A 26,206-nucleotide genomic window follows, 5' to 3' on the forward strand; every position below is an offset into this window, starting at 1 on the left:
GATTTGATCCCTTCCAGTGGTGCCTTCTCCTCTTCCAAAATAGCTCCGTAAACCGCTGACACTAATTCTGACCAATGCTTTGATTCAACCTGCACCATTCGGTTGTTTGGGAATGGTCTCAATGCGCAAGTTTTGTTTTGGATGGAAACCCAGTGCAGAGACGGTTTATAATTTCCTCAATCACTTTCACATCAGATTCGCGCCGGGATTCATGCCTGCGTCCTGCCAATGAGAATTTAATATTTTCCAGCTGCAATACAGCTAAACACACCATGGGTGTAATCGGTTAATTGGGCTTGAAAGCTTTCTATTCTAGCTGATAGACTGAGGATCATCCACTTGTAGAGCTGACTTAAGACTTATTAACATAAGCATATTAACAAAACGTAGAGGCAAGCATTTTTTAAAGTTCATTTATAGGATGCTAATGTTCAGGCTGGGCCAGCATTTATTGTATATTCCCTAATTGCCCTCAAGAAGGAGGTGGTGGTGAGCTGCCTTCTTAAATCACTGCAGTCCATGAGGTGTGGGTACACCCACAGGGCTGTTCAGGAGGGAATTCCAGGATTCAAACTCAGTGATGGCGGTATATTTCCAAGGGGAACTTCCAGATGGTGATGTTCCTATTTGTCTGCTGCCCTTGTACTTCTGGATGGTCATGGGTTTAGAAGGTGCTGCCTAACAAGCCTTGTTGAATTATGTTGAAGGTACTAAAACTGATAGGGTGAAGGTTATTTTTCTGAATTTCTGAAATGCTATCATAAATAAATGATGTGGAGATGCCGGCGTTGGACTGGGGTGAGCACAGTAAGAAGTCTTACAACACCAGGTTAAAGTCCAACAGGTTTGTTTCGATGTCACTAGCTTTCAGAGCGCTGCTCCTTCCTCAGGTGTATGAAGAGGTATGTTCCAGAACCATATATATATATATATATATTTATAGACAGATTCAAAGATGCCAGACAATGCTTGGTATACGAGCATTAGCAGGTGATTAAACCTTTACAGATCCAGAGATGGGGTAACCCCAGGTTAAAGAGGTGTGAATTGTGTCAAGCCAGGACAGTTGGTAGGAATTTGCAGGCCAGATGGTGGGGGATGAATGTCATGCGACATGAATCCATGACATGAAATGCGACATGAAATCATAAATAAAGGAAGGTTGCATAATCTAGCTTTAATAAGAACTAGGAGCAGGAGTAGGCCATCTGGCCCCTCGAGCCTGCTCCGCCATTCAATGAGATCATGGCTGATCTTTTGTGGACTCAGCTCCACTTTCCGGCCTGAACACCAGCTTTGGAGGTCTTGTGGCGGAGTGTGTAGCGGCACTGCCTCTCAGCCCAGAGCTCCAGGTTCAAATCCCACCCCAGGATTGGCTGGCCAAGGAAAGTGCATTCAGAACGCGACCATACACGGTGAGGAGCAATTTATAAATCCTTCCAACACACACCAATGGCAGGTAGTAAGACAAGAGAGATTCCTGATCAGCCATTTGATGGTAAGAAAGTTGAAGCCCCTACCATGACTATCCATAGCTCTAGGCTACCACATGCATGTAAAAATGTACGTTGCCACACCAACACAGACTTCTTGGGGAGCTGGTTGGCTGGGTGGCTGGTGAGTATCAGATCGATGCCTGCAGCACTGGGTTCAATCGCAGTTCTGGCTGGATGGATTCTGGATCTGCCTCCCTGTCCTACCCATGGTAGGAACCTTTCTGTTGTGGGTCAGACCTGCCTTCAGGCAAATAACTCATGAAGAGGAACCTAGCTTTCATATCTGCTGCCAGATGTTGATCCTGTTATGTGAGGGAAGACTAAGGACGGCATTTTCGGGCTTTTGGCTACTTTCCAAATTTTCCCTGTCCTGCCCCTGCCAATTCCCACTGCTGGCATAACTGGAAAATCCCAGTTTAAGACTAACCGTTGTTAGCAGTATTGGGACATGGAATGAGCACTTAAAAGAGACAATACATTCTTGTGCAAACATCTTGTTAGCGGAAGGCCCAATTAATAGAATATCTTATTCACTAGTAATGATTAAGCATCCTAATTTTGCCAAAAAACAAAATAGTGGGAGGACCATTTATAAATGATTCAAGGCTATATTTATTTTAGTTGGAACCGATTTCTAAAACACTGACTAAGTTTCACATTCATGCAAAGCCTACAGATAAAATTGACATTTATTTCAGTTCTGCATGCTAACTATGGATGTTAACATAGGGGTAACTTTACCATTTCCTGTGCCACCACCTCTGAAGCATCCTTATACAGTTCAAAAGGAAACTCTATAGCTTTGTTGTCTTTGTATTTGCCATGGAGTTTCTTTGAATCATCCATGCGGAGCCAAAGTTTTAAGGCAGATTTTGCTCCGTCATCTTCCTCTGCGAGCTCTACATGGACCCCAGTGTCCTCTTGAAAGAACGAGTGGTCGAGAAGATCCTGAATGGTGTACCTACTCAAAAAGAGAATAGGACGCTAGGACTGAGAGAGTCGATGGATCTGGCAATTAAATATTCTTCCACATATCCAAGGTGAACATTTGTCATGGCGGACCCAGACCACGAAGGCAGCTGCAAGATGTAGGCCCCCCTGAACGGCCGTGCGCCCAAAGATCCTACTGGCCTGGTCTGTCCCACGGCCGCCCATAACGCCCCCCCTGGTGTCCGATGCCCCCCGCCAGGGTGGCCGCGGACTGAGTCCGCAGCTGCCACACGAGCATCCTGTCAAGCCATAGCATGTTAGTTCCACGCCGTCGGAAACTCAGCCAATCGGGAGCGGATGATCGGTAGGCGGGCCTCTGGCAATGGCCCCCCAGCCGCGTGGAGTACTACGCGCACACGCTGATTTTCGGGGCCCGGAGAATCGCCGGAGTGGCGCCTGCCCGATTTCGGCACCAAATTGAATTCTCCCCCCTCCCTGCGCCAAACGCAATTTCGGCACGCGGCTGCGGAGAATCCAGCCCAAGGTTTCAGCAATGGGTCTGGCAATTAAATTGCCACGTTGACCCAATTTTAGCCAGAATTGTGAATTTTAGCTAGAATTGTGATCCTGAGTCTTGCTCAGAAGCACCATAATGAATTCACTTTCTAGGAATACATTTACAAAAGAAATAACAGAGAACATCTTAATTTATTTACAATGGCACCATATACACCAACTCTACATTCATGATTTGATAGCACCTGTGATTCTACTGTTGTAACTTTGCAATTTATAGCACTCTCTCTCACTTCGGTGACCGTCCGTGAGATAGGGTGGCTTCTCATCTTCAATTGTTTCCAATAAAATGCTCTGCAAGAAGACTCAAGACTTAGTGGCCTCAACATGGTTGACGTCCCTCCATCTACGCAAGATGGTGGACTTGCACCAAATTAAATCGGTTGGGGATGGGGTAGCTTCAAAAGGTGCACTTTTGCTGATGGCTGGAGAGAGCAATCCATGAAAGGGTTATGGGCTGTTCTTTTTGGTGTTGGCACCTGTTGCCAAGCCGCTGAAGATTAGAGATCTTTTATCTGGCAATCAGTGATAATAGGAAGGTGCAGGTGAAAGGCATTGGAATGAGGGGCAAGAATAATATGTTTCCTTGTTTCTTAGAGCTGCACTCACCAGATTGCTAGCTTCAACACATTCCTACTGCCCATTTCAAAAGGGGGATACAGATGGACTCCAGGGGTGGGATTCTCCCCTACCCGGCGGGGCGATGGGACCTGGCGGGATGGAGTGGCGGGAACCACTCCGGCTTCGGGAAGCCCCAAAAGTTGCGGATTACTACGCACCTTTAGGGGCCAAGCCCTCACCTTGAGGGGCTAGGCCCGCGCCGGAGTGGTTGCCATCCCGCCGGCTGTCGTGGAAGGCCTTTGGCGCTACGCCAGCCGGGGCCGAAGGGACTTCGTCGGCAGGCGGAAGTCCGCGCATGCGCGGGAGCGTCAGCGGCTGCTGACGTCATCCCCGCGCATGCGCGGGGGAGGGGGTCTCTTATGCGTCGGCCATGGTGAAGGCTGTGGCCGAGGCGGAGGGAAAAGAGTGCCCCCACTGCACAGGCCCGCCCACAGATCTAAGGGCCCCGATCGCGGGCCAGCCCACCGTTGGGGCACCGCCCCCCCCCCCCCCCCAGGACCCTGGAGCCCCACCCGGGCTGCCAGTCCCGCCGGTAAGATAGATGGTTTGATTCACGCCGACGGGACTGGCACGACAGCAGCGGGACTTCGGCGGGCCGGAGAATCGCCGGGGGGGGGGGGGGGGGGGGCCCGACCGGCGCAGTGCGATTCCCGCCTCCACCAAATATCCGGTGCCGGAGAATTCGGCGGCCTGCGGGGGCGGGATTCACGCCAGTCCCCGCCGATTCTCCGACCCGGCGGGAGGGGTCAGAGAATCCCGCCCCAGGTGTGATCAATTCTAAAGTGGGAGGCAAGTTTCTAATCTCTTGCTGCACAGTAATCTAGAAATTCAACTTTGCACCACACATTTTTCATGTGCTGAATGGCCTCCCTGGTTTCCAATACTGTAGGGAAGGAAGGGCAACCTATTAGAAGCCAGAAATGCATCACCAGCTATGATAGTGTAGATAATAAAATGAGCACCCAGGTTGCCTAATCGCCTCTCATTTAAAAAAATATATTTTTTATGATGTGTGGGCATCACTGGCAAGGTTAGCCTTTAATGCCCATCCCTAGTTGAGCTTGAGAAGTGGTGGGGAGCTGCCTTCTTGAACTGCTGCAGTCCCCAAGGTGTAGGTACATCCATGGTGCTGTTAGGGAGGGAATTCCAGGATTTTGACCCAGCGACAGTGAAGAAATGGCGATATATTTCCAAGTCAGGATGGCGAGTGACTTGGAGGGGGGCCTCCCAGGTATCTGCTGCTCTTGTCCTTCTAGATGGTTGTGGCTGTGGGTTTGGAAGGTGCTCACTAAGGAACCTTGGTGAGTTCCTGCAGTGTATGTTGTAGATGGTCCACACGGTTGCTGCTGCTCGTATCTCATATTTTAAAAAGGGGCCTAACGTCCGTTTGAAGACCCCTACCCCACACCAGTGTCAGCTAGCACTCCTTCATTATGGCACCACCCCCCTTGACTTTGGTCACCTCTGCAACCCAGTCTACCCCGACCCCTGCCTCCGTTTGCCCCCACCTGATCACCATTACTCAGCCACCCCACCCCTCCGAGATGGCACCCCTTTCCCAACCCGATTTCCCGACCTTCTGATCCCGTGCCCCACACTTCCCATCCTCCCTACCCTTCCCTCAACATGGTTACCCTGCGCCCCCCACCCCAACCCCCCACCACCATTTGATATCACTACTTAATAGCAAAAAAATAAATAAATCTGTCTTTCAAGATCTTGCATTATAACAGAACAATAACACAACACATTGAGAAGTAATCATTACATATTGGCATTTCATATCACAATGTAACAACCAGAAACTGACTAAAATATCTTCCCATATAATGCTATTATATTTGCTTTCCAGTTAAGGAATTAGAAATTGCCTGCATTGCAGCTGGTCATATGGGACTGGGAGGCACAGTTCATAGATCAAGGAAGAACTCCTTATCTATTTGCAAGATGAACCTATGCCACCAGACAATCAATGAGCAGATTCTTACCTCTCATCTTTGTTTTGACGAATGCATCCTTCAATAATCTCTTTAAGCTCTGGGACTTTTACTTTGTCAAAGCTGGCTGGCTTAACACCCTGCAGGGAAAAACACAAACCATGCAGTAACCTTTCGTCTAAAACAAAGGGCAACCAAATATGTAAAGTGTTGTGCGCAGTAATGATTAACCGGGTAACAGTTTTTCATGGTGTGCATTTAATTACCTCTCGGAAAAGAAAACACGTAAACAAGTTCAGTAACTTTACAAATGGATCGTATTCATCATCGCAACTCAGTTTGTCATCGCAACTATGTGGCACCAACTCGTTCCCTGCAGCGGTTGCAAACTACATGGAGAAGATGAGGCCTTACTGCTACATCCAGACACGACAGACTGATTCCAACTAAATTCCAAATTGGACAATTAGAAAATTTAAGTATTTACTCACAGATTTGTCTTTTTTCTAGCCAGCCTGGTTACATGCAATTTAGCGGGTTATCATTTACATAGGCACAAATCTGATGCAGTTGCCAGGAAGGAAACTTAAAACAGGAGCTAACTAAAAATCGTACAAATACCAAAAAGAGAGCTACAGCTGCACCATTTGCAAATGCTGAAACAAGTGTTGCGCTCATTTAAAAAAAATGAACACTTGCATCAGTCTTCAAAATGTCAGCTGTAAAACTGGGAACAAGCTCTTTACGCAGTCTTAGATTGATCAATCAGATGGAAATGAGCTAATCATGTAACCTCCAAACTTTCCCCCTGGAGCAGTCTAGCCAAGGAGGATTGTGAAACTGGGCTACAATCTAACTGTGTCAGCTTATTCCAGTATGAGCCAGCACAGGTGGCTTTCAAGAAAATTAAATCAGTTACTTCATTTGATTCTCAAATGCAAGTACAAATGCTGCCAAGGTCAAAAACATTTAATCAGATTAGCATCGAAACTGTTCAGCATCATTAACTAGTGGTACTTTTTGACTTTGGCCATATACCAGACTCCTTGAAACATCCTTAGACAAAGATACAGAACAACAACATACAAAGACATTGGGCCAAAACAGCACTGCATTACTGAACTAATTGATTCAAGGACATGCTCGGATTCATGACCCCCACCATCCCCCCACTTCCCTCAAAGTGCATGTTGTATAGTCAGAAATAACACAAACTTCAAAAAAACTTCCTTTTATTCTCAAATTGACAACAGATGATAGAATATTATTCTAGTTGTGCTCCCCAGCTGTGTAAGAGTCTATAGCCATTCCTACAGTTGAATCTGCTAGCTTTTGAAGATTGTATACTAATTTTTTAAAACAGAGATTACAAAGAGTTGCCAATATTTAATCAACAAGAATGGCAGATTCCCTTTCTCAGGTTTCCTTCCTGCATTATTCTGAAGTCATTCCATTCATCAATTGCCTAGTTAAAGAAGAATGATCTTTTCAGTGGAAATACTTTCAACAGGAAATACTCTCCCACTAGTGTAACATTTTCCTGCTTTATGTCCCCTCAAGCTCCCACCTTCTCTCCTTTACCCTGCACATTCGTCATTTTCAGATAACAGTCTAATTCCCTTTGGAAGCTTCAATTGAACTTGTCTCTACAATGCTCCAGACCTTAACCACTTGGTGCGTTAAAAAGCTTTTTATTCTCATATTACTTTTGTTTAGTTTGCCAACTATTTGAACTCTGTGCCCGCTCATTCTCGATCCATTCCTGAGTGGGAACAGTTTCTTCCTATCTACTGTCCAGGCTCTTGATGATTTTGAATACCTCTCAATTCTGCTCACAGTCTTCTTTTCTCTAAGGGATACAGTCTTAACTTCTGAATTAGTCAGGCAAGGCCTCCTTTTCCTGAAGCCAGATTGCCTCTTCCTGATGCGGCATCTCAGTCTCAATAGTCACATGCTGCGTGCCTAAACAACTTCCTTGGGCACCATCCCTATTACTGACGTCAAGCTAACCATCCTATAGATCCATCTTGTTTGCCTTTCTTAAAGATCAGAACAACATGCGGGCTATTAAAGATGTGAGCAAGAAATTTCACAGCACAAATCTTACATCTCATTTCTTCGAGAATCCTAGGATCAACATCAGCTGAGGACCGACTGCCCCATCCATTCGGAGACTGCTGCTTATTTCTAAAATGTACCGTCTTTCTTGACTTTCCTCAATCCTCCTTTCAAGCTTGAGCTGAATGATCTGTTAAACAAACGCCTTTCCCTTTTCCGTTTACTTCAAAGCTTGCAATTTGCTCTGGTTTATGGAATGTTTGAATGGTCAACTAACAAGGGACTATTTGGCTTGAAATCATTAACAATGTCGCCATGGGTATGTTTCCATTACGTTCCAGACAAACACGTGTTAACATTTTACCTCTTGGCCAATACAGCCGAACAGAATGAAAAAGAATTGACTTTCAGGCAGGCAGTGAAACATAGCTGATTGTTTAGCGCTACTTAGAATTGCATTAATTAATAACTTTAGATTTAAAGGTGCCCTCTAACCTTCGGAAATCTAGGTACATATCTCAGGTTTACTCATGGCTATTGCCGCATTGGTGACAACGGCCAGGAAATCTTCTGCTACGAGTGTGTGTGTGTGTGTGAGACGGGTCCAAGGCCCAAGGCCCACTCAAAACTGGGTCTTGGGCCTCATCAAAATAATAGATGTAAATTTGGAATCCTGTTGGGAGCCTTTTCAAAATCAATGGGTTCTGACTCTGAGTCAGCCCAGAGGTAAATTCTGAGATGGGTTGAAGTGGCGACTAGGGGTTTTTCACAGTAAATTCATTGCAGTGTTAATGTGAGCCTACTTGTGACAATAAAGATTATTTTTTTTAAAAGTAAGGTGGGAAATGGAATGATATGTACAGTCCAGCTTCTACTGAACTGGCAATGGGTCCCACAAACAGGACTTCCCCAGTAGGCCCTTTGTTTTCATCCCATCACAGATCTTCCTTTTTTATTCTTTCCCCATCTCCCTGCTTCAGAACTTATTTCTTCCTATATTCCCTCTGCTTTTCCTCCCTTTGTCCTGTTCTCTTCCTATCTGCATCACAACTTCCTGCACTTATCCTAAACTGGAAAGTGTCATGGACTTTGCTTCCAATTTCTACCCTTCTTTTGTGTTCACATGGTCTATCGCCAACTCTTCCTTAACTTCTTGGTTTCTCGTTCTGAGGATAGTCCCCACAACTACCCTGATCGCACTCCCTCCAAAACAATTTGGGGGAGATGTAAAAATTAAACAATCTTTATTGTCACAAGTAGGCTTACATTAACACTGCAACGAAGTTACTGTGAAAAGCCCCTAGTCACCACATGCCTGTTCGGGTACGCAGCGGGAGAATTCAGCATGTCGAATTCACCTAACAGTACGTCTTTCGGGACTTGTGGGAGGAAACTGGAGCACCCGGAGGAAACCTATGCAGACACAGGGAGAACGTGCAGACTCCACACAGACAAGTGACCCAAGCCGGGAATCGAATCTGGGACCCTGGAGCAACAGTGCTACCATGCCGCCCGGTAGTACAAGGATTTGGCACATATAGGGTTAATGTGGGATTGAATACAGTACTGGTCACACAGACATGTAAGAAAGCACATGACCCGTACCCAGTTTCAGTGTAGTGTTGGACAGAGCCGTGTGTACCAGCAAGCATGGAAACAGCCCCTAGCTTGTATCCTTTATTGGACATTTTGTAAATAATTCTGTGTCAATAAAAGGCTTTCAGTTACCCTATACATAACTCTGAAGACTTCTTCCAACACACCAAACTGTAACCAACACCATACAACATGGCGGAAGCTTGTGAAAAAACCCAAGACTTCGCAGAAAATGCAGAGAAAATCAAAAATGCTGTAATACTGCAGTTGGACTGGAAAGGAAGCTCCAGAGGCTGAGGCATACAGGGAAAATCATTAGGGAAAAGCTCCAAAGAAAGACTTGGAAGCTGGAGGCAAAGATTTAACGCAGCAGAAGACTTCATTGAATCTCCTTTAAGAAATCCGACCTCTAATTCCAGAGCACAGAGTCAATAGACCAAACAGAGGTGAGCTAAATCTTTTAAAACTCCAGGCTATGGCAAATCCTGAGATATCTATAAATAATTCAGAGTCAGGAGTGCAGTTTGTTATGGGCCAGGGTTTAGAGAGCCTCAAAGTGTATCATGGAGTTCACCTGACCCACAACTTTGAATAGATTGTGGTTATGGGGAAACACACCGGCCTACTCTGCAGGTGTGATGCAACAGAAATCTACAGTACTTTTAAATCAAAACAATGTTTATTTATGAAACCAGTTAACACTTTGCAAACCCACAGTAAACATCTTAACAACTATCAACACCAATCCTCCGCACAGATACAATATTCTATAAGTAAACCTTAATCTTTCCTTATTAACATCCATGAGACAAAGACCCTTTTTAACACAGTGATCAGGTTTGAATTCACTACTGAGAGCAGTCAGCACTTTGAAATCACCCAATTGATCTGGAGACAGTCATTAGTTTGCAGAGAGAGATCCTTATACAACTGCTTGCTTTTCCTGCAGCTATCCAGCTCTCCAAAACGAAACTAAAACACACCCTGTAGCAAACAGCCCAAAGCAAAAGTAAATGCAGACAGACAGCCTAGCTCCACCCACTCTCTGACATCACTGCAGTTCTCTAATAAACACCCATTTCTTAAAGGTACTCTCACGTGACAAGTCTGAAAAACTGAGTCATTAAAGTCTGATCCAGAGATGGCGCACAAACTTGTGGCAACCGAGCTTGCTCCAAAACAGAAAAAAAATGAATTAATCTGGGGGAATTGTGGCTTCTAAATTCGGCCGAGAGAAAGCAAAAGCCAGGATTCGACAAATTTTCAACTTTAAATGCTGAGTAAGATAAGTCTCCAGGTTATTGCTCCAAGCAGCAATTGTTGAAATTTTTTAAAGCTGATCATGGTAGTCATTTTAGCTGAGTCTGCCAAGTGCAGGAAATCCATTTGTGGCTCCAAGTGAACGGCAACACCATTGTGAAATTCAGAAAGCTCTTAAAGCAGAATCTACACTTTTAAAATTACCATGGATCAAAAGTCCACATTTCCAAATCATTTCAGATTAATCTCAAGACCTCGATCAATCACATAATTGGGGACTGTCAAGGAAAAGATTCCCAAGATCAGAAGAAGAGCTGGTTAACATGCTGCTTTACTTGGTAGGTCCCATTGAAGACGACATTATTGCAAGACAAGGAATCAACGAATTATCTGCTAAATTTAAAGATGTACTGAAAACTTTCAATGTTATAATAATATATTTGAAAGAGCTAAAATTAACAAGCAAGTCCAGCAACCAGGAGAACCTGTCAATTCATTCATCAATGACCTGTAAAGGATGACAGAAGGTTGCGAATAAGGAGACTCATCGGAGGTAGAATAATGGTAGGAGTAGTGAACAACACACTCTCTGACCTCATACAAGCAAAGGAAGATCTAACCCTGGAAAAGGCAATCCAGATAGTTAGGCAGTCATAAACCATGGTGCAGAGGCAAACACACAGTTCAGCTAGTTCGGCAACAAAGACACAGGGATACTCCAGGTCAGGGAGAGCAATATCCAAACCAGTCAGCAAATGACCATGCCAATGCTATGGAACAAAGCACCCCCACAGGCAAGATCAATATCCTGCAATTTCAGCCCCATACTTTCAGTGCAACAGAATTGGACATTACGGCAAACTGTGCAAGACAAAACTACGAAATGCATACAAGGCCCAAAGATCATCCATGAAATTGAGACTGCAAACCTGAAAGAGACACAATCACAATTCCTGGGTGAATGTAAAGATCTTGGTTTCTCATGCTGAAATGCAGGCAATTCAGCCATTGGCCATTTAACAAATGTTAATTTAGAAACAAGGCCCAGCATAACGCACCTGGTAATGAACCATGGCTTAAAAACCTCCGGCTTTGAACACACGCACAACACTCTATGGGCCTGGAGGACTTTGACTTCTGGTCAATGGCATGATTTTGGACCACTATTGTATGGCAGCAAGCCAATATTTGAGCTGATGTACGTCATCATAACCAGTCTTTCTCTTGAGGAGAGATACTTGTGTATCCCTGGATCTCCACCAAACGTCAGAAGACGTAAAGAAAACCACTGTTGTTAATCATAAAGATTCACCCTACAGAACTTTTCTAGAGTACTCAACAAAAAGAAAAGTATCCTACTTGGACTTCAGCTCTGCACCGTCTTCTCTCTTTGCATTGCGGGTTATTCCATTCTAAGTACAGGTGCTGGATAAACGTCAATGGTCAGACCAGCCAACCACCCAGGAGGTAACCAGGACGCCAACAACTCAGAGGATGTAAAAGAGACCAACGAGCAGTCAAATAAGCCTCAACCTCAGGTTCCGAGCACAGTGCAGCAGGTCAACACTGCAATCATTGAACATATGCTACAACTATCAGCAAGCAGCCACAAAAGATGCTGGAACCTGATAATGACAGTCTATTTCCAGACAGTGAACCCAGGAGGTGACCATTCCACTAAACCTCATTCTAGTCACAGGAATGCTCACTCGCCACCACAGAGGACATCAGCTCGATCCACACGACGACGGGAGAAGCGAAAGAAATGACAAGGAGATGAATGCAACGATCGTCCATCCCACAAGCAGCGAGTTAGTGTAGCAACCAGTGCAACAGCCGAAACAACCAAGCATGGTTCAACGTGACAGAATGGAAGAAGTGGATCAAAGATACCCAGATGATAGAACAACCCCCAATCCTACAGGAAGAACCAGCAACGACAGAGCCATTTCTCCTCCGACGGTAGTGCTAACAAGATATGGAAGGGTAATTAGGCCTCCAGACGACCTGAACCTTTGTTCATGGTCTTTAGCAATGAGAAGGGGTAGTGTAGTCATGACAATGTAAATGTATAATAATAGCAATGTAAGAAATAAGGTAAACTATAATCACTTAAAATATATTGGATAAAGACGTGGAAAAGACGTAGTACAAGGATCCGACACATACAGGGTTAATGTGGGATGTAAACGAGCACATGACCTGCACCCAGGATCAGTCCAGTGTTGGATTCCAGTGACAGCCGTGTGTATCAGCAAGCATGGAGACAGTACCTAGATTGTACTCTTTATGTATATTGTAAATAGTTCTAAGAGTCAATAAAGACTTGCAGTCAACCCATGGATGACTACATAGACTTCTTCAGACCTGCCAAACTGTAACCAATACTCTACAACAGCTATTTAACCTCTCCTGCTTTCCACCTCATCACAGATCTTCCCTCTTTATTCGTTCCCCATCTCCACGCTTTCTCTACCTCAGTGCTTGCTTAAAACATGTTCTCCCTCCAACCTTTTCTATGGTTAATGAAAGTCAACCTGAAAGGTAAACTCGGTTTCTCGCCCCACACATACTGCCTGATCTGCCAAGTATTTCCATCATTGAGATTTATGTTACTCTTAAATCATCTGAAGTGCTTTTAATATTAGCAACAGGGAACATTTGGTTCTCGTGCTCCTCCAAAGTAGCATCAATGCTGTGATTCATTGTCATTATCTCACTTGGAACCACCACTAGGAAAACTACACCCAATGGTTCATAATTGAATAGGTCATCATACTAGATGCCAGCTTACAGACCCCAGGACATGTCTACTTAATTGAGGCTAACACTTCAGTGGCCTACGTTTACAGATGCTACTTTTGGATGAGATATTACCTTCATGCAGTGGGGCAGCACGGTGGCGCAGTGGTTAGTACTGCTGCCAACAGCACTGAGGACCCGGGTTCGATCCCGGCCCCGGGTCATTGATCGGTGGAGTTTGCACATTCTCCCCATGTCTGTGTGGGCCTCACCCCCACAATGTCAATGTACCGTTGCAAAACCCTTTTACCTGAAGCATCACTCAATTAAATCACATCTGTGCCTTTATCTTGACAATATTGAGCGGTTTCGACAACATCCTCGAACCTGTAAGTAAATACTCTTGTACATGTCTTTTCAGAGAGGTATGTTTGCATATTGAAATTCACGATGAGACGCCAAGAAGGTGGCGGTACGGTGGCACAGTGGTTAGCACTGCTGCCTCACAGTGCCAGGGTCCCAGGTTCCATTCCAACCTTGGGTGTGGAATTTGCACTTTCTCCCCGTGTCTGCATGGGTTTCCTCTGGGTTCTCGGTTTCCTCCCATAGTCCAAAGATGGTTAGCACGATTGCTTCACAGCGGCAGGGATCTGGGTTTGATTCCCGATTTAGGCCACTGGCTGTGCGGAGTCTGCATGGGTTTCCTCTGGATGATCCGGTTTCCTCCCAGATCCTTCCAAAGATGTGCAGGTTAGGTGGATTGGCCTTTCTAAATTGCCCTTAGTATCCAAAAAGGTTCGGTGGGATTACTGGGTTAAGGGGTTAGAGTGGAGGTGTGGGCTTAAGTAGGGTGCTCTTTCCAAGAGCCAGTGCAGACTCAATGGGCCGAATGGCCTCCTTGTGCACTGAAAATTCTATGATTCTATTCCAAAATCATGTGCAACGTAGGTGAATTGGCCACGCTAAATTGCCCCATAATTGGAAAAAAAAGAAATGGGTATTCTAATAAATTTTTTTCTTTTAAAATCTTCATGCTGCACGTGTCTATTTGACTGTTGGTAACAGACCCAATAAAAATCATTAAAAAATAGACTTTTCCCAGAAGCTTGGCCAACAGTCTATCCCTCAAACAGCAACACAAAAAAAAAGTTATCTGGTCTCATGACTCATCACCAAGCACAAGTTCTGCATTTGATTCAATTGCACATGAAAAATATAGAATTGATAAGATATACTTTAGGTTGTCATGAGCAGTGTTATAAAGGTGCTACACAAATGCAAAGGCGTTTTCCTACTTACTTGGAGAGTAGGAGTATTATATTGGGAAATATGAAATATTAGTAAATACCACTGTTGTAAATTGTAAAGTGGTTTCCACACAGGAAGGTCATTCTTAATTTAATAAAACGGAAAGCCAAATTAAATTTTTACTTACGCTCGTTACTTTGCGATAGATCTGGGCTGCATTATGGCACTCTGAATATGGATATTCAGAGGTGGCCATTTCCAACAAGCACATGCCAAACGCATAAACGTCAACAGCTTCATCATACTTTTCCTCATACATCTCGGGTGCCATAAACTCTGGAGTACCTAAAAGAAGGAAAAGTAGGATCCATGTTATAATCCGTTTGTCGCACCTGTCAATGTTTTCTTTTAACTCCAGTCAATCAACATGAATTGCACACCTGTTGACCAATATGAGCATCTATGGTGTAACTCATACCTCCAAAACTGCCGATTACCTTTTAACCAGAGAGCACACATTTGAAAAGCTAAATGTGTCAATAATACAAACACGGAATCAAGTCTAAACAATGGGGCATAGCTGAGGCCTTTGTTTCTTTTGCTGCTACTTTTTTCTCTCCCATCCACCTTCCCAGATGGTCTTGCTAACTCATACTTTCTTTCCAAGAAGGTAAAGAAGGCAAATGTTGTTGATCATTAATTTATCTCTCCTGGTTATCACTGTTGGCTTCTCACACTCATCCCAGATTTGTGGCTTTTGTTGACTACTGTTTTCTTGTTTGCTCTTCATCCGCTGAAAGAAGGAAAAAAGTCCTGCGTTTATATGGAGTCTTTCATGATTACTGGGGTCTCAAAATAATTTACAGCCAATGAAGTATTGTTTAAATTGTAGTCATTGGTGTAATGTAGTGTCATGTGAGAGTACCTTTAAGACATGGATGTTTAAGCAATGTACCTTTAAGAAAACAGTGATGTCAGAGAGTGGGTGTGGCTGAGCTCAGGTCAGCCATTTTGAAGTTAGAGTTTGAAAAAGAGCTTGTGTGTGTCTGTGTTTTGCAGTGAGCTGGATTTGCTGGTACCTCTGCCATGAAAGACTATCTCTGGATCATTTGGGTGATTTAAACTCATAATAGTAAAGCCTTTAATCTGATGTGATTCTGTTTAAAGGTGTTAAGTCTCTTGGAAGTTTGAAGGAACATTTTGAGGAATTATTTACTGTTGCAATATTTCCAGAGTTATCTTTGAAGTAAGGGGTGTTAAGAGATCCAATGTTTATTTAAGATGTTAAGTTGAGTTCATGGAATAAATATTGTTTTGTGTTTAAAGACCCACGTGTCCATAATTGTAATCCCACACCTAGGGAACAAGCCGCGTGCTCGGAAAAGCAACAAATCCATTATCATAGAATTAAAATTTACAGTGCAGAAGGAGGCCATTCGGCCCATCGAGTCTGCACCGGCTCTTGGAAAGAGCACCCTACCCAAGGTCAACACCTCCACCCTATCCCAGTAACCCCACCCAACACTAAGGGCAATTTTGGACACTAAGAGCAATTTATCATGGCCAATCCACCTGACCTGCACATCTTTGGACTGTGGGAGGAAACTGGAGCACCCAGAGGAAACCCACGCACACACGGGGAGGATGTGCAGACTCCGCACAGACAGTGACTCAAGCCGGAATCGAACCTGGGACCCTGGAGCTGTGAAGCAATTGTGCTATCCACAATGCTACCCTGCTAAAGGGAGAAGTTGGCTGAACTCCATGACACATTTTGGGGTTCTGAAAACGCATCACCCATAACTATAGGAAACACAGAAGCCAATTTACACACAGGATGCTCCCACAGACAGCAACATGATAACGTGTAGATAATCCCATTTTTTCTGATCTTGAGTGGGAGATAAATATTAGCCAGGACACCTGCTGTTACTCCCCTGCTCTTCTTCAATGTAGAACGCAGGATCTTTTGCAGCCAGTTAAAATGGTGGGACAAGACCTTGGCTGAAACTGATGTGAAAGTCGACACCTCTGACAGTGTAGCACTCATTCAGTGCTGGAGTGGAGAATCCTAGAGTGGGACCAGAACCCACAACATTCTGAATCAGAGGCAAAAGTGCTACCAGCTGAGCCACAATTGGCACCGACGTTGGCATCTGTGCGTCAGCCTTTGTTGATGATGTTTTAATGCAATATTTAGTCAAAGTGGGAAGAGTTCTTAGCAATACCTTAGCAATAGATTAAACTGTTATTGCAACAATATGCATATGTTGGCCTTTGCTAAGGAGCATGTATAATAACTTGGAATATTTGGCTGGAGTACAGTCTGACTACACTTGAATGTTTCTTTGTTTCCACACCAAATCCCTCCTATTAAAAGATTATGTATTAATTCCAAGAAACTTAATACACGTCTAGATCAAGTATAACACACACCAAATGCAAGGTGCTCTGCTCCAACCCAGAGTCTTCATTCCAGCTTTAATAAAACAGTCCCTACTACACCAGTTTGATGTTGGCACTTGGGGGCATATCTTCCAACTGGTATTGCGAGTCTTTCAGGCTTAAGTTGGGTGTTACCGGTTTTACAAATCCATCACAGTGGTTTTTTACAATGTTGTGCACCATGAGACTTCTTGCAGTTCAATGTCAAATGAGTTGAAGGAAACAGGTGGCCAAGTTAATTGGAATGCTCAAGTCAGCTCCCCATTAGAGTGGGCATTCAACATTGCTAGGTACATGATTCGAAAAGCTCTGTCTGATTATTGTTTGAGTACTTTCATGCCATTTTACGCGGCTTTCCTGCGTTTTCTTTTTTCTTTGTCTGTCGTTCCGATTAAAATGGTCACAAGACACAGTGGTGGCTGCTCAGGAATAGCCTTTTTTTTGCCGTTGACAATAATGTCGCATCGTGCATCCTCTTGGCAATGCTGAATACTTGTTCTTTTTGGAGAGCATTAAAGGAAAGGATCAGTGGAGGAATACAAGGTAAATTAGGCTGCAACAGAGTTACCCACCCCACTTGCAAGTAGCTTTATACCTGGATACGCCAATAACGGGAGACATGGTGGCACATTGGCTAGCACTGCTGCCTCACAGGTATCTAGGTTCAATTCCGACCGCGGGTGACTGCCTGTGTGGAGTTTGCACTTTCTCCCCGTGTCTGCGTGGGTTTCCTCGGGGTGCTCCGGTATCCTCTCACATTCCAAAGATGTGCAGGTTGGCTGTATTGGCCATGTTAAAATTGCCCCTTAGTGTCCAATGATGCGCAGGTTAGGTGGGGTCACGTGGATAGAATGAGGGAGTGGGCCTAGATAGGGTGCTCTTTCACAGGGTTGATGTTTGTTCGGTGGGCCTAATGGCCTCTTCTGCACCGTAGGGAGTCTGTGGATCTGTACACAGATGACTGGTGATGGGTCCAGTTCCAAAGTAATTGTAGAGCTACTGACATGAATGCGCTCTGGAAAGGCACAACCAGCATTTGCCGGTGAATGCGTGGTTGTGTGGATCTGCAAACATGGATCAACTACTCCTGCAGCCTCTGTCCAAGAGAAAGCACCTCAGAGTCTCCAGGAAGGGCAAAGTGAGACTTTCCATCGGCTGCAGCTAACTTGCTCCACCAGACTGGCTGGAATGGGGACCAGCAGCTACACAGCCCCGAATGTGTCTCCACCTCCTTTCTGGATCACTACCTTCCCAATTAGCTGCTGCAACACCAGCATCACTTCAGCGACCATTAAAAATAGGGCCACGTACAAGGATATATATTGCGTGCCTGCAGAGTGATTCATTTGGTTTTCCTTTCCCTTCATTTTTGCCCATCACTTCTTTGTTTGCATCCTCTTCCGAACAGGCAGGGGCCGCTGACAGCGGAAACCTTCCTCAAAGTCGGTCAGTGATTTTAATTGGCTGAGGGGGAGCTCCAAAACTTGCATTCAGATTTGGCATTGCTCTGGGAGATGGGTTGCAGCAGATACCATTTGTTTACCCTCAAGTGACCTCATCAAGTGTTCCTTTCTCACTTACAGCATAGAACATAGAACATAGAACATTACAGCACAGTACAGGCCCTTCGGCCCTCGATGTTGCGTCGACCTGTGAAACCACTCTAAAGCCTATCCATAGTATTCCATTATCATCCATATTTTTATCCAATGACCATTTAAATGCCCTTAATGTTGGCGAGTCCACGACTGTTGCAGGCAGGGCATTCCACGCCCTTTCTACTCTCTGAGTAAAGAACCTACCTCTGACATCTGTCCTATATCTATCTCCCCTCAATTTAAAGCAATGTCACCTCGTGCAAGCCATCACCATCCGAGGGAAAAGGCTCTCACTGTCCACCCTATCTAATCTGATCATCTTGTATGCCTCAATTAAGTCACCTCTTAACCTTCTTCTCTCTAACGAAAACAGCCTTAAATCGCTCAGCCTTTCCTCATAAGATCTTCCTTCCATACCAGGCAACATCCTGGTAAATCTCCTCTGCATGGGTTAGATCAATGCACCTCAACCTGAAACTTAAATAGGCTTCTTTCAATTCACGACTAATATCTCCATGTTACATGAGTCAACCATATGGTTCGGAATGAGATGACCGAATCAGTGCCAATTAATGTCATATCCAGGGAAATTTAGCACTTTGGACCCCACTGGGCAAGTGGGTTCAGACTGCCTGAAACTAATTCCTACCATGATGCCATGTTGGTCTGATTAAGAAAAGCATTGAAGAGCACAAAATGTCTTTACCTATTACACTTTTTGCAAATGATGCACTTTTTAGCGTTGCAAGACCAAGGTCACCAATCTTTACAGAACCAGTTGGCCCTGTAATGAAGATATTATCACATTTCAGGTCACGATGGATGATAGGAGGGGACCGTGTATGAAGAAACTGTAGGCCCTTCAGAATCTGTCTGCTCCACCTCTGCAGAACCTTATTCTTCATTGCTTTGAATCTCTTTAGGTACCTGAAGATAAAGCAGGAAAATAACATTGCAGCCTTAGCAACAAACCTTCCAGTTGTAATTTATATGGTCACACAGCGCCTGCTTGTTATCGCACATTACACACTGTAAATCCCACCAAATCTGGTCACTCATTATCACATATAACTTTTATTTATTCTTTCACAGGATTTAAGCATCGCTGGTTAACCCAGAATTTATTGCCCATATCAAATTACCCTCGGGAAGGTTATACTGAGCTTCCTTCTTGAACCCCTGCAGTCCCAGCGCTGCAGGCACACCGAGAGTACTGTTAGGAAGGCAGCTCCAGGATTTTGACCCAGTGACAATGAAGGAATGACATAAGAACATAAGAACTAGGAGCAGGAGTAGGCCATCAGGCTCCTTGAGCCTGCTCCGCCATTCAATGAGATCATGGCTGATCTTCTTTGGACTCAACTACACTTTCCGGCCCGAACACCATAACCCTTAATCTCTTTATTCTTCAAAAAACTATCTATCTTTATCTTAAAAACATTTAATGAAGGAGCCTCTACTGCTTCGCTGGGCAAGGAATTCCAGAGATTCACAACCCTTTGGGTGAAGAAATTCCTCCTAAACTCAGTCCTAAATCTACTTCCCCTTATTTTGAGGCTATGCCCCCGAGTTCTGCTTTCACCCGCCAGTGGAAACAACCTGCCCGCATCTATCCTATCTATTCCTTCGTAACTTTATACGTGTCTATAAGATCCCCTTGCATCCTTCTAAATTCCAACGAGTACAGTCCCAGTCTACTCAACCTCTCTTCGTAATTCAACCCCTTCAGCTCTGGGATTAACCTAGTGAATCTCCTCTGCACACACTCCAGTGCCAGTACATCATTTCTCAGGTAAGGAGAACAAAACTGAACACAATACTCCAGGTGTGGCCTCACTAACACCTTATACAATTGCAGCATAACCTCCCTAGTCTTAAACTCCATCCCTCTAGCAATGAAGGACAAAACTCCATTTGCCTTCTTAATCACCTGTTGCACCTGTAAACCAACTTTTTGCGACTCATGCACAAGCACACCCAGGACTCTCTAAAATAGTTTATCATTTAAATAATAATCCCTTTTGCTATTACTCCTCCCAAAATGGATAACCTCACATTTGTCAACATTGTATTCCATCTGCCAGACCCTAGCCCATTCACTTAACCTATCCAAATCCCTCTGCAGACTTCCAGTATCCTCTGCACTTTTTGCTTTACCACTCATCTTAGTGTCGTCTGCAAACTTGGACACATTGCACTTGGTCTCCAACTCCAAATCATCTGTGTAAATTGTGAACAATTGTGGGCCCAACACTGATCCCTGAGGGACACTACTAGCTACTGACTGCCAACCAGAGAAACGCCCATTAAACCCCACTCTTTGCTTTCTATTAATTAACCAATCCTCTATCCATGCTACTACTTTACCCTTAATGCCATGCATCTTTATCTTATGCAGCAATCTTTTGTGTGGCATCTTGTCAAAAGCTTTCTGGAAATCCAGATATACCACATCCATTGGCTCCCCGTTATCTACCGCACTGGTAATGTCCTCAAAGAATTCCACTAAACTAGTTGGGCACGACCTGCCCTTTATGAACCCATGCTGCGTCTGCCCAATGGGACAATTTCCATCCAGATGCCTCGCTATTTCTTCCTTGATGATAGATTCCAGCATCTTCCCTACTACCTAAGTTAAGCTAACTGGCCTATAATTACCCGCTTTCTGCCTACCTCCCTTTTTAAACACGTTTGCTAATTTCCAATCCGCCGGGACCACCCCAGAGTCTAGTGAATTTTGGTAAATTATCACTAGTGCATTTGCAATTTCCCTAGCCATCTCTTTTAGCTCTCTGGGATGCATTCCATCAGGGCCAGGAGACTTGTCTACCTTTAGCCCCATTAGCTTGCCCATCATTACTTCCTTAGTGATAACAATCATCTCAAGGTCCTCACCTGTCATAGCCTCATTTCCATCAGTCACTGGCATGTTATTTGTGTCTTCCACTGTGAAGACCGACCCAAAAAATCTTCACTTCCTCAGCCATTTCCTCATCTCCCATTATTTATTCTCCCTTCTCATCCTCTAAAGGACCAATATTTACCTTACCCACTCTTTTTTGTTTTATATATTTGTAGAAACTTTTATTGTCTGTTTTTATATTCTGAGCAAGTTTACTCTCATAATCTATCTTACTCTTCTTTATAGGGTTTTTGGGAGCTTTCTGTTGCCCCCTAAAGATTTCCCAGTCCTTGAGTCTCCCACTAATCTTTGCCACTTTGTATGCTTTTTCCTTCAATTTGATACACTCCCTTATTTCCTTAGATATCCACGGTCGATTTTCTCTCTTTCTACTCCACACGGACAGTGACCCAGAGCCGGGATTCGAACCCGGGTCCTCAGCACCGTAGGCAGCAATGCTAAACACTGTGCCACGTGCTGCCCCATCTGTAACTTTTTCAAAACTCAGTTATCATTCATCTTCTCTCCAGAACATGTAACCCACCTTGCTTGTTACTCCAATCACCACACCATAAAGAAATCTATTCAGCCAGCTCTAAAATGTCATTGCCTCACCACTTACGTTTTCAGTGTCCCTGATGTCATCAGCTCGGTCACCAGCACAATACATTTGTGGCCTTTCACTGAACATTTAAAGGAATCGTAGAAACGCACGATGTTGGGGTGTTGTAATCCTTTCAGCATCTCCACTTCCTCACTGAACCTTTGTCTCTCCGCCTTTGATAATTTACGAGTCTGTGAAAAGACAAATGAGAATGTGCTTTTTGGGTCAAAACAAAAGGTCAGATTTAAATTCTAAGACCGAATACAAATCATTTTAAAAGTAAATTTAGAGTACCCAATTCATTTTTTCCAATTAAGCGGCAATTTAGCGTGGCCAATCCACCAACCCTGCACATCTTTGTGTTGTGGGGGCGAAACCCACGCAAACACAGGGAGAATGTGCAAACTCCACACGGACAGTGACCCAGAGCCGGGATCGAACTTGGGACCTCGGCGCCGTGAGGCAGCAGGACTAACCCACTGTGCCACCGTGCTGCACGACCGAATACAAATCTGACACAGAAACGACTATCAAGGTCACCATCTGGTGTGACACACAGACACTGCATTCCATTACTTCAATGGGAGTTAATGCCTTCTGTAAAAATATCGGACGTTGGTAGGAACACACCAACGATCCACTTAACATCAACAGCAATGCCTGTTCTCAATGCGGCAGTGTGACACCTCAAAGCTATGAAGAACTACTTGCCAGTCACAAAACACGGCAGGAGTACTTCATTTAGCGTTCTTATGAAATTTATATTAAGAATGAGATTTTCCCTTTTGAGACGATTTTTCTTCTCGTTCCTTCTTGATCTTCATGTGCAATGCACATGGAAAAGACAAACTGGTCGATCGAAACCGCCACACACCATGATGGCTGGATTATCATGGCTAAACACTTTGCCCCAAAAGAACATGCATGACAATACATTCATCTAAATTAAATGCAATTTGCCAATGTTTGGTCCACACCTCTAGCACGTCTAATTTGTTTTTGATTTGATTGCATTCCTTTTTCTTCGGAACCAGTGTACAGGTTTTGGTACCATTTGCAAAGCTACTTGCCATGCTCTCAATTATGCTGTCCAGGTCATTATAAAAACCATTGGTTAAAAAGTCTCCAAATTGAACCTTCCATTATCCGCAACCATTGGGCCATGGGATTGGAGTCAACCCTAAACCAGCATTTCAAATTTCTATTGATAGCAGAAGATTCCTACTTGTGATTCCTACTGGTATGAGGAACCTTCTCAAAATTATTCTCAAACTCAGAGGGCAGCACGGTGTAGTGGTTAGCACTGCTGTCTCACAGCGCCTAGGTCCCAGGATCGATCCCAGCTCTGGGTCACTGTCTGTGTGGAGTTTGCACATTCTCCCCGTGTTTGTGTGGGTTTCGCCCCCACAACCCAAAGATGTGCAGGGTCGGTGGACTGACCACGCAAAATTGCCCCTTAATTGGGAAAATGAATTGGGTACTCTAAATTTATATTTTAAAAAATTCTCAAACTCATCTACTACTGTAGTGATTGTCTCAAATCAAATTGTTAGGTTTGACCTTTTTCCTTTTGGAAGCTGCTTATGAATTTTCATTTTGCAGTGATCGTTAAAGGCATCTCTTACAATCCCTTCTAGTATCTGTCCGCTAACAAATATGAAGCTGACAGGCGTGGAGTTCGCTCGCTCAGGTTTGTCCTCTTTGTTTTCACACTAGGAGCCACAGGAACTTGCTTCCAGCAGAAGGGAATCCCTGACTCAAAGTTGTGAAGATATGGGCATGGGACTCACAAAGCACCTATCGCATCTATGAAACATCATTGGATGGATTTTATCTGGAGCTTTTTGAATTTTCCTAATCTATCCAAATTGACCGTGATCCATTTTATTAATTATGCTCCTGGATAATGAGCAGTCCTCATCTGAACCCTCTGCAGGTTGATGCAAAATAGACAATTAAAACGCGTTGCCATAACCTGAAAATCAATTTGAATCTACCTATCCCATAGCGGCCCTACACCATCCATAATGGTCTTCTGACATAGCTGAAAAGGTATGCACCATCGCATTTTCCACACATCCCTTGGCCGATCTTAAATCTGTTTTTATCGCATGCGGGACTATTCCCTGTTCTCTTGTGAGTTAAATGCCTTAAGTAGGAAGGATGTCTCCTGTTTCAATCGAGTTTGCCAGTATGTGAACATGTGGAATATCACACGTATGAACATACAGCCAATCATTATGTGGCACACCTCAGCTGTCACATCGCTCATAATAAATATTACTCAGAGAACAATGTCAGTGCGAGATAACATAAAAAAGTAAACAGATTTGACTTGGTAGCTTTTCCCAGCACAGACATTGGTGAACTTTAATTTTTGGACTGTAAACAGATTTAAGGCTTCTATAAGATTTTCACAGTAACTTCATTGCAGTGTTAATGTAAGCCTACTTGTGACAGTAATAAAGATTATTATTGTTATTATAATAAACGTTCCTCCAAAGCCAGCTGCACATATAGAGGTGGCATTTACTTCCCCCCAGTAGTAAATGCTATGGTGCTTTGTGCAAGGATGGGGGAAGTAAGTCAAATATTTTGTGAAAGGAATCAGCCAAAACAAACAACTGTTAACATTCTGTCTGTTGCAAATTCCTCACCTATGGGATCAGGTCTGCTGCTAATGGTTTACAGGCCCAGAAGCAGTGTTCATTTTTGGAGGCCATTAACGTGTGCAATCCACAATCAGAAAATAAATTCTTTCCCGAAATCTGCTACAAATTAAACCCAGTATAAAACATAGCAAAGTGGCTCCTTAAACACCAGCTAATGTATACAATTCCCTCACGCCATCCTGGTCTAGCAAAACATGGAAAACGTAAACAGCTTTACGTATTTCTTGTTTAACAGCAGCAAAGGGACAAGTTACTATTCAGCTTCTCACAACTTCCTTGGTACTGGCACTTACTCAAACTTGCTGACTCAAGGCCCACACTTGCTGTCAGAGGAAAGATTTCACAAGTCTGGAGCCCACACACACTGGGGAGGGTCCTGGTGGATATAAATGTACTAATGGGATCTACATCAGCACCATGGACCTGGGTTCGATTCCCATCTTGGGTCACTGTCTGTGTGGAGTCTGCACGTTCTCCCCGTGCCTGCGTGAATTTCCTCCGGTTTCCTCCCATAAGTCCTGAAAAACATGCTTGTTAGGTGAATTAGACATTCTAGATTCTCCCTCTGCGTACCTGAACAGGCGCCCGGAATGTGGCAGCTAGGGGCTTTTCGCAGTAACTTCATTGCAGTGTTAATGTAAGCCTACTTGTGACACTAATAAAGATTATTATTATTACATCTTTTACTGTGATCTGCTCATGAAGAGATGGAAATGTATTTACAATTTCGGATTTCTCATCTCAAGTATGCTGGCAAACACCTTTTTTGGGGCCACTTATTCTTCGGATCCGGTGTACCCACCTCCCCCGTGTCCCTCTCCCTCCAAAGGGTTGGATCTGATAATGTGAAACAGATTTGTCATTTTGCTACTGACCACGTTTTCCCAGCATTATATGCAAGGTAACAATCTGTTTCCTATCACTTGCAGTCACGTCATCTTTGACAGGCAGCGCACTTGCCAAACCGAAATAATGGGTATTCAAACCAGGATGGAAAGATATATTTATTCAGCACATCAATATATTTGCCTATGACATTAGGTTTCAGGTATAATCAGGCACTGTTTAAATGATTAACATTACATGCAGCATTTCTTATCAAATAAACAATTTGAATGAGGTAAACCCACATTGTCCTTCAAACCTCCTTTACCTAACTGCAGTCAATAATGTGAGAGCATTCAATAATGCACTGGAGTATTTTTAACTAAAATCATTATTGATTTAATCACAATCGATACACTCAGCCCCAGATTGTCACCTTCATTCTTTAAAACTGTCTCAGAGTGAGTGAAATTCTGACGCAAATTTGATACTTGTGTTTCTTCGAGATTAGAAAAACATGATTTTAAACACACATTAGTTGTGGAAAGATGGTTCCTCTAAATGAGTCATTCCACGAATACGGCATCACTCTTTCTGATAAGATATTGGAAATTATCATTTATATACGTAATAAGGATGAAGATAAACATGGCGGAATGGCAATAACTAGTCATAGCGGGCACAGTTCAAAGGCCA

The 26,206-nt window shown here is 43.9% G+C and overlaps 1 protein-coding gene across 1 annotated transcript in view; it reads right to left on the bottom strand.

The window, feature by feature from the left end:
• wnk4a (WNK lysine deficient protein kinase 4a) overlaps window positions 1-26,206 on the bottom strand; it is a 94,075-nt gene that overhangs the window by 48,133 nt on the left and 19,736 nt on the right. The window contains exons 2-6 of the mRNA XM_072487293.1: window positions 22,032-22,204; window positions 19,214-19,434; window positions 14,652-14,809; window positions 5,612-5,700; window positions 2,238-2,460 (exon numbers count right to left, since the gene is read on the bottom strand). Coding sequence (XP_072343394.1) covers window positions 2,238-2,460; window positions 5,612-5,700; window positions 14,652-14,809; window positions 19,214-19,434; window positions 22,032-22,204 — 864 coding nt within the window. The remainder of the gene's footprint in view (window positions 1-2,237; window positions 2,461-5,611; window positions 5,701-14,651; window positions 14,810-19,213; window positions 19,435-22,031; window positions 22,205-26,206) is intronic.

Source organism: Scyliorhinus torazame, chromosome 21 (assembly GCF_047496885.1).
Source record: "Scyliorhinus torazame isolate Kashiwa2021f chromosome 21, sScyTor2.1, whole genome shotgun sequence".
NCBI classification, from domain to species: domain Eukaryota; kingdom Metazoa; phylum Chordata; class Chondrichthyes; order Carcharhiniformes; family Scyliorhinidae; genus Scyliorhinus; species Scyliorhinus torazame.